At 34.0% G+C, this 9,419-nt stretch overlaps 1 protein-coding gene across 1 annotated transcript in view; it reads right to left on the bottom strand.

The window, feature by feature from the left end:
• The window catches only part of LOC127500237 (cytochrome c oxidase subunit 5A, mitochondrial-like), a 4,030-nt gene extending 955 nt beyond the window's left edge, over positions 1 to 3,075 (bottom strand). Inside the window, exons 1-4 of the mRNA XM_051871230.1 lie at positions 2,932 to 3,075; positions 1,274 to 1,390; positions 1,049 to 1,170; positions 416 to 563 (exon numbers count right to left, since the gene is read on the bottom strand). Coding sequence (XP_051727190.1) covers positions 450 to 563; positions 1,049 to 1,170; positions 1,274 to 1,390; positions 2,932 to 2,995 — 417 coding nt within the window. The 5' untranslated portion in view covers positions 2,996 to 3,075 and the 3' untranslated portion in view covers positions 416 to 449. The remainder of the gene's footprint in view (positions 1 to 415; positions 564 to 1,048; positions 1,171 to 1,273; positions 1,391 to 2,931) is intronic.
• Between the last annotated feature and the right edge of the window lie 6,344 nt (positions 3,076 to 9,419).

Genomic DNA, 9,419 nt, shown 5'->3' with positions numbered 1-9,419 from the left:
TCTAAAGACCTATCTACATAGTATAACATTGTTAGAAATGTGTACAATATACTTGAAAATATTTACATATCTGTATCCTTTTTCTACCCACCATTACTAAAATGTATAAACCTGAAGAGAAACATAAAAAATATAACAAAGTACATGTCATTAATCTCATTATTACAGGCCAGCCTTTAGGAAACAGAATAAAATACTAATGTCAAATCTGTACATTTAATTACATCTATTATTTCTATATAAATATTATAATAATAACTGACCTCAATAGCAGCAAAAGTGTTTTGCAATACAACATGAACACACAATCAGTAAATGTACCAAACTAAGTACACAGTAGTTAAAGACACACTCAATACATGTTATTAGTGCATTTCTGCATGTAAAAGTGTCAGTGAAATGAGAAGGAACCAACTTTATTAGCTGCTCTGAAGGATCCCTGATCAGCATCAGACTTTATGGATGCCCAGCTCTTCCGGCGTGGAGATGCCCAGCTCCTGCAGCGTGGGTTGGAGCTCCTGGATCACATACGGGTAGATCTCCTTATGAGGACCCGACTTATCCTGACAAAACACGGGAACAACAGAGCGTGAACGGCATGTTAATGATGACACACGAGAGACGGATTGACACTCACAAACTCACACATGCAAACAATTAACCTTCCGCCCGCTGACGGCATTAACGGAGCAAACGGATGCGGATTAGCCTCTTCTGTAATTAAACATGAATGACCTTTTCAGTGTGTATGAAGATTAGAGTCCGGTAATAATTCATCAGACTGAATCGGGCCAGTTCAAACACCTCATATCACCTTTTTTTAAAGTCACAATGAAATCAAAATGGAAAATTCTGGGTGTTTATTATAAATAAAAGTGTTTTAAATTCATGTTCCTCATAAACTTGAATCAGAATATCTTCTCCTCCCTCTTGCAGCATCTCTTCTCTTCTCTGATGACGAGGGCGGAGCAACCTGTCACTCACATGAGATCCACCAATAGCAAACCACAACCATCCAATCACAGACAAAATCAAGTGTTTCTCTGACCTTTATGGCCTCTAGGATGCGAATCGCACTGGCCAGATCATTCAGTCGCCTGCAAGCGCGCAGAGCGGAGTCCAGGATCTTCGGTTCAGGAACGAGGTCGTATCCAATCAGAGTGTTCATACCTGAAGACAAAGAACAAAACACACCTTCACTCGAATCTAAAGAACAAAACGCATGTGTGTATTCTGCTCTCATTTATCAGTGCGAGACATCGGTGTTCGTCACCTTTGCGCAGCTCCCAGGCGTCCAGGTCGGGTTTGCTGAAGTACGTCACCCAGCGGGAGTCAAACTCCTCATCTGTCTCCACTTTTGCATGAGAGTAACATCTGACAGCCAGCGGAGCTGCGAAACATGAGGAAAACATTCAGACTTATGATCAGAGCAAAGTCTGATTCAAATGTAAATGAGAAATACAGAAACATACAAGCATTATATGAAGATACTACCATGATACTTGTGTGTGTGTGTGTATATATATATATATACAGTACCGGCATATTAGAATGATTTCTGAAGGATCATGTGACACTGAAGACTGGAGTAATGATGCTGAAAATTCAGCTTTGCATCACAGAAATAAATTATATTTTAAGGTATATTAAAATAGAAAACCATTATTTTAAACTGTAATAATATTTCACAATATTACTGTTTTTTCTGTATTTTTGATCAAATAAATGCAGGCTTGGTGAGCAGAAGAGACTTCTTTCAAAAACATTATAAATAGTAATGTGTCCAAACTTTTGACCGGTACTGTATATGTATGTATGTATACACACACTACAGGTCAAAACTTCGGTTTTGAAACAACAAAAAAATAAGTCTCTTCTGCTCACCAAGACTGCATTTATTTGATCAAAAATACAGTAAAAAATGCAAAATATTATTACTATTTAAAAAAGCTGTTTTCTATGTGAATATATTGAAATATGTAATTTATTCCTGTGATCAAAGCTGAATTTATTTAATTAAAAATACTGTAAACATTAAAAAAATATATTATTACAATTTAAAACAGCTGTTTTCTATGTAAATATATAGTAAAATGTAATTTATTCCTGTGATCAAAGCTGAATTTATTTGATTAAAAATGCTGTAAAAATCACTAAATATTATTACAATGTAAAATAGCTGTTTTCTATGTGAATATATAGTAAAATGTAATTTATTCCTGTGATCAAAGCTGAATTTATTTGATTAAAAATGCTGTAAAAATCACTAAATATTATTACAATTTAAAATGATGGTTTTCTATTTTAATATACTTTAAAATATAATTTATTTCTGTGATCAAAGCTGAATTTTCAGCATCATTACTCCAGTCTTCAGTGTCACATGATCCTTCAGAAATCATTCTAATATGCTGATTTGCTGCTCAAGAAACATTTATGATTATTATCAATGTTGAAAACAGTAGCTTAATCTTTTGTGGAAACCATGATATACTACAATTCAAAAGTTTGGGGTCAGTAAGTGTTCAGCAAAGATGCATTAAATGAATCACTAAAGTGACAGTAAAGACATTTATAATGTTACAAAAGATTATATTTCAAATAAATGCAGTTCTTTTGAACTTTCGATTCATCAAAGAATCCTGAAAAAAAAAAAATGTATCACGTTCAAGATTAAGACTTTGTTAGTTTAAACGAATATAATGTACACATATAAACAACAAAATTGACAAATATGATGAGGGTCATTACAAGGGCAAACACTTACAACCACACAAACCCCTCTAATGATCTGTAAGTGTCAGTTATCATATGAACTCGAGTGAATCTAGTAAATCAATGACAGGTCAATGACATTCTCAGCCTCGCGCTGCTTCCTGTCATCAGATGAAGCTCCAGCAGCAGCTCCATCGAGCTCGCGTGTTTCTGTACCTGTGTGAGCGGCTCGTGCTCGGGTCAGGCTCGCGAGACCGCGCAGAACCGCTGCTGAAATCATCGTGCTGCTGCTGCTGGTCACTCACGAACTGAAACTGCGGGTCCAAACAGGACAGGACGCGCGCTGATGACGCGAAGGCGCAGAGCGAGATGACGCATGAGGAAGAGGGCGGGTTGTTGGATTTTTATTGAATTTAATTTTATTATTGTTATTATTAGTTAATATAGGAATGGGGGTCACGCTGAGGAAAAGAATGCAACAAAAAATAACTAAAATAAACAAATTCGGTAAATTCATGTGAGCAGTCTCTTCATACTGTCATACTGACCTCTAGATGGCAGCAGAAACACAGAAACGGACCGAAGCCTCAGACAGTGACGTCAGCTCTCGGTCGCGCGCTCTAGAGGTGCAGTGAAAGTTTTACAGCTGAACAAATGGAGAGTACTTTTGTCAGATCTGTCTACTTACTTAAAGGGCCAGTTCACCCCAAAAATGAAAATCCTGTCATCATTTACTCACCCTCAAGTTGATCCAAACCTGTGTGAATTTCTTTCTTCTGCTGAACACAAAGGAAGATATTTTAAAAAATGTTTGAAACAGTTGACTTGCACAATACTATGGAAGTCAATGGGGACCAGAAACTGTTCAGTTCTTCAAAATATCTTGTGTTCAGCAGGAATAGAAATTCATACAGGTTTGGAACAACTTGAGGGTGAGTAAATGATGACAGAATTTTCATTTTTGGGTGAACTGGCCCTTTAAGACTGCAGTCATATCACTGACCACTGTTGCGATCACATGACCAAATGAATCATATTCACTTTATATCAGTAATAAAGTGATAATTAAGCACTTTCAAGTTAATAATGGATGAAAAATATGTGTATATAGTCATATAAACCACCAAAACATAAATTACTTCAAATAAAAGAAATGTTAACTGAAATAAAAATATATAATTTGGAAACAGTTGTTACGTTCTGAAGATTTTAATTCTAGAAACCGTTACTTTAAATTTGTTACATTCCAAATGTTTTAATTCTAGAAACTGTTACTTTTAAAATGTTTTACATTCTAAATGTTTTAATTCTAGAAACTGTTACTTTTAAAAATTGTTACATTCTAAATGTTTTATTTCTAGAAACTGTTACTTTAAATTTGTTACATTCCAAATGTTTTAATTCTAGAAACTGTTACTTTTAAAATGTTTTACATTCTAAATGTTTTAATTCTAGAAACTGTTACTTTTAAAATGTTTTACATTCTAAATGTTTTAATTCTAGAAACTGTTACTTTTAAAAATTGTTACATTCTAAATGTTTTAATTCTAGAAACTGTTACTTTTAAAAATTGTTACATTCTAAATGTTTTATTTCTAGAAACTGTTACTTTAAATTTGTTACATTCCAAATGTTTTAATTCTAGAAACTGTTACTTTTAAAATGTTTTACATTCTAAATGTTTTAATTCTAGAAACTGTTACTTTTAAAATGTTTTACATTCTAAATGTTTTAATTCTAGAAACTGTTACTTTTAAAAATTGTTACATTCTAAATGTTTTAATTCTAGAAACTGTTACTTTAAAATTGTTACATTCCAAATGTTTTAATTCTAGAAATTGTTACTTTAAAATTGTTACATTCTAAATGTTTTAATTCTAGAAACTGTTACTTTAAAATTGTTACATTCCAAATGTTTTAATTCTAGAAACTGTTACTTTTAAAATGTTTTACATTCTAAATGTTTTAATTCTAGAAACTGTTACTTTTAAAATGTTTTACATTCTAAATGTTTTAATTCTAGAAACTGTTACTTTTAAAATGTTTTACATTCTAAATGTTTTAATTCTAGAAACTGTTACTTTAAAATTGTTACATTCTAAATGTTTTTGTCACAGTCACTGTCATGTTCTGTTTGTTTTGATTGTCATGTGCTTCTGTTCCCGCCACTCATCAGTCACTATGGACACTAATCATCTCACAGCTGTTCGCCATTACCTTTGTGTATTTAAGTTCCTGCCTTAGTTCAGTTCATTGTCTGGTATTGTTAATTGTATGTGTTTGTGTTGCTGCCGCCTTCTTGCCTGTTCTGTTGGATCTTTATACATTAAACTATGTTGTTGAATTGTACTCATCTTCTTCGTCTGCCTTCATTGCAACCAAGCCTGACAGTTTTAATTCTAGAAACTGTTACTTTAAAATTGTTACATTCTAAATGTTTTAATTCTAGAAACTGTTACTTTAAAATTTTTACATTCTAAATGTTTTAATTCTAGAAACTGTTACTTTTAATATTTTACTTTTCCACAATTAGAGCTGCATGAACTTTGGAAATCATTAGAAATCACATGATCATCATTAATGTATCTTGCAGCAAAGGTGCTCTTGCGGCCGTTCACACAGAACATGTTTTTCCATTCACATTTCCATGTACTTTTCTATTGTTTTTCTATGTATTCAAATAAAAGAAATGTTAACTGAAATAAAAAATATATATTAAAAAACATTTAATTCCAGGCAAAATCATTTTCCTCCAGTTCAGTAACTAAATGCACTAAAATAACTTAAAGGAAAGTAAACTAAACTAACTAAAACTGCAATAAAAAAAATAATAGAAAATTATATGGATGTTTTTAAAAAAGAAAACTAATAAAAACGACAAAAATGCGCACTGTAAAAAAAAAAGTTGCTGCTTTATATTTTTAAGTACAATCAACTCAGCTGTAGTCATTTCAACTTAAATTATATTAAACTGACTTTAAAAAATGAGTTGAATATTGTATAATTTATTTAAAAAAGTTAAAAACTTTTTTTAACTTATTTTGAAAGTTAACTTATTTTGATGAGTTAAAGTAACGTAAAAACATATATTGTCATGATTTTATGATCATATTTTTTTTTTTTACAGTGCAACAACTAAAACACAATTAACTAAAATTTAAATAAAAAATAAAAACTCAAAAATACAAAATATTAATAAAAGGCTATAACAGTTCCTCAGTGATATTAAAATAACTCTGCTTGATGCACATGAAATCAAAACAGACTATATTTATCTTCATAATTTGCTCCGCCTCTCAAACAACTCTCCTTTTCAGCTGACGTCATCAATCCCTCATTTATCGTCACCGTCAAACAAAAACACTTTCGTAACCTTTAATCTTTAGGCCTGAGATAAAACTGCGTGCTTTGAAGCTTTAAGATCATTATCAAACGTCCTTCTCAACAGAATGAACCGCAGCACAAATCGACTTGTGCTAGAAAGAAAGATTCCTCTAGTGCACTCTTCATTGTGCAGAATGATTTTAGGTCATTAGCGCTTTCAAATATTCATACAATTATCTCCGATTTCCTCCTGTTTCGACTGTGTCCTGCCTCTCAGGCATTAATCAGAGCTTGTTTGATGTGTGTAATCCGCTAATATTGTTCAGTACGTAAACTCTGCCAGGCTTTTATTCAGCGGACATTATCGTGTCTCACAGCTTTGACTCCAGCACTGCAATTACACCCTCAACTGCTCCCATTAATTCAACGCGCAGGAATTTCTGAGAGGAAAACGGCTGTCTCTGCATGAGCTGTCAGACGCCAGGCTCGCGCTGCCGATGTTGGCCGACGCTCCTGATCCGGGTCCAGCTAATGTCTGGAGAAGACGACAAGAACCAAACTGGTCTGGGAACAGCAAAGTAGGCCATTTGTGTCGCAATATTCATGAGATACTTTCTTTGCGAATGATGAGAACATAAAAAAAGTGTGAAAATTCTGTGAAATTTCTCTCTTCGGCTGAACAGAAGAAGATATTTGGAAGAATGTGGGTGACCAAACAGTTGAGTGTAGCCATTGGCTGATTCCAAAATTGCATATAGCTACTCTTTTGAGTAGGTACTTATTTTGAATAAGTACCACTAAAAAAGGACATTCTATATAGTATGAATGTGTGTAGTATGAATGTACTACATTCGCCATGTTGTCATTATCATGTGACCTGCCAGTCGCTTCACTGCCATTCACAAATCCTCTCCCGTGGCCTCATGGGATAGTAAAGCGTCCATCGTATGCACACTTCAGAATCTCACTGGAAGTAGTAGGGCTTTTCACCTACTCTATGAATTCGGACAAACCTCTTTTGTCACATACTGTTTTTCACCTACTATACAGAAGGGAAGTATGCGATTTCAGACGCAGCCATTGAGTAAAAAATACCATGAAAGTCAATGGCCGTTTGGTTGAACTATCCCTTTTACAAACTTGTAGAAATCACCATATATTCCCCAGATGATTCAGATGTTTTGTATTACACGTTTTCTGAAATGTTATGTTTAAATACGCAAATGAGGCCTTATCTAATTAAATATGCACCAATTTCCATACATTCTAGAACAGAAATCTGACCATTGGATAAAGTCAGAATCAAAATTCTTGTTTGATTTTGCTGACTTTAGAGTTAAAGGTTTTTACAGAGGGGGTTTTGGATTCACTCCGTAAATCAGAAATATGTCAACAGATAGAAAACAGTGCTTTTGCCTGTAGTTATTACATTTGGAAACAGTTGTTACACTCTTAAGATTTTACTTCGAGAAACTGTTACTTTTAAAATTGTTACATTCTAAATATTTTAATTCTAGAAACTGTTACTTTTAAAATTTGTACCTTTCCACAATTCTTTATTAGAGCTGGAAACAGTTTTTAATCCTTAGAAATCACATGATCATCATTAATGTGTCTTGCAGCAAGCGTAGGTGCTCTTGATGTTTTACAGTCATTTGGGAATGGGAGCGATGTAGTTTAGTCAGCAGAAACTTCTCAAGATTTGTTTAAAGAGTTGGAAAAGCTTAAGAAAACTACAATGTGTCGTCTGTCTTGTCACTATAAGTGACACAGAAACTGTTTCACCATATTTTTGGATGATGTCTGTAAAAGTCCATTTAAAACTATCTGACCAAACAGCACTTTAATAGACTTGTCAGAAAATACAGCGGGTATTGCTACGTTTCGATTTGTCAGTTTTCAGAGGCGGGGATTCATGGATCAATTGTGTGAGAAATCCACTGCATTTCCCCTGTTCTCATTCCCTTCCCATTTCTTTTGCTCTTACTATTATATAAAATGAAAGTGGTTTGCATAATTTCCAGAAAATTTTTTTTGAGGACATTCACGGCTTTGCCGTCTATTCATTTCCTTTGAATGCATAATCAATCTTAGTGTTATTTGCCGACAGATCCGGTTTGTGTCGGCTCAGGTCCGTCCGGTGCGGAGAGAACGGGGCCTGCAGCGCTCCGGCACAGCCTGGGAACATCAGCCTAGTAAATATTCAATTTAAAGGATTCCCAGATAAGAGGGTCTGAAAAACGGAGGCAGCGGCCATTCTTCTTGATAAGAAAAGACGCCACCATCTGCAGGGAGAGAGATAGTGAACTCCTACAACAACCCAGAGCCCTCGACCACAGACAGAGAGAGAGAGACAGAGAGAGAGAGAGAGAGAGGCTAACAGAGAACAGAGTTCTTACAGGTTTTGGAAATCCAAAAGAGAAATTTATTTTCACCTGAGAAAGGCTGTAGACAGCATTAAACTTGACAGGCCAGTTCACAAATACAAAAAGCACTCCTTTTTCTTTTTCCTCCTCATCCTTTTTTTCCCCTGCTGTGTGGAGGAAAATTGTCGAAAGTCATCATTTGCTCACCTTCATGTTGTACCAAAATGAAAAAAAAAAATTTAATATCAGAACATTCTTAAAATTTTACTTTAAAATCGTTACATTCTAAATATTTCACTTCTAGAAACAGTCACTTTTGAAAACTGTTACATAAATATTTTACTTCTAGAAACTGTTACTTTTAAGATACTTTTTTTCAAAATTTCTTATAGAGCTGCATGAACATTCCGCTAAATCTCCTTTTGTGTTCCATCGCAAAAAATCTGTGGTTGAACTATTCCTTCAACCTTAAAGTATTTTCCAGAGATTAAATCCAATCCAAGTTTATTTGTATAGTGCTGTTCACAATACATATTTTTTTCCAAAGAAAATGTTTCAATGTTACAATTAGGAAGTGCTCTGTTATACGATAGAGAGGAGTGTTTTAAAGTAATGTCCATATGGCTGTGATATACAAATATAATATAATATGTTATGTGGTTAGTTATTAATTCATGCAGTTAAGCAGACACAATGAACATGTTAGGCAATGATTACAGCTTGTACTTGTAATGATTACTTGCAATATAATGATAATATGACGGTTTTGTACGTCGATCCATTTAAACAGTAGAGAATGGCACTAGCAACACCAAGGTCATAGGTTAAATTCCTAGCGAATGCATGTAAATGCAACGCCAATATAAGACACTTTGGCCAAATGCACGAGTGTAAATGTAAATATTCACAGTGTGTTTGTGCTTTTTAAATAAGCAGAGTTTACACTGTGACCTGTTAAAGCTGCAATCGTATGATTGGGGTCAGGGATTGATCCTCTGCGTCTCTCTTTATCGC

This window comes from Ctenopharyngodon idella, chromosome 18 (assembly GCF_019924925.1).
Source record: "Ctenopharyngodon idella isolate HZGC_01 chromosome 18, HZGC01, whole genome shotgun sequence".
NCBI lineage: Eukaryota > Metazoa > Chordata > Actinopteri > Cypriniformes > Xenocyprididae > Ctenopharyngodon > Ctenopharyngodon idella.
This window is presented reverse-complemented; position numbering and strand designations above follow the sequence as displayed.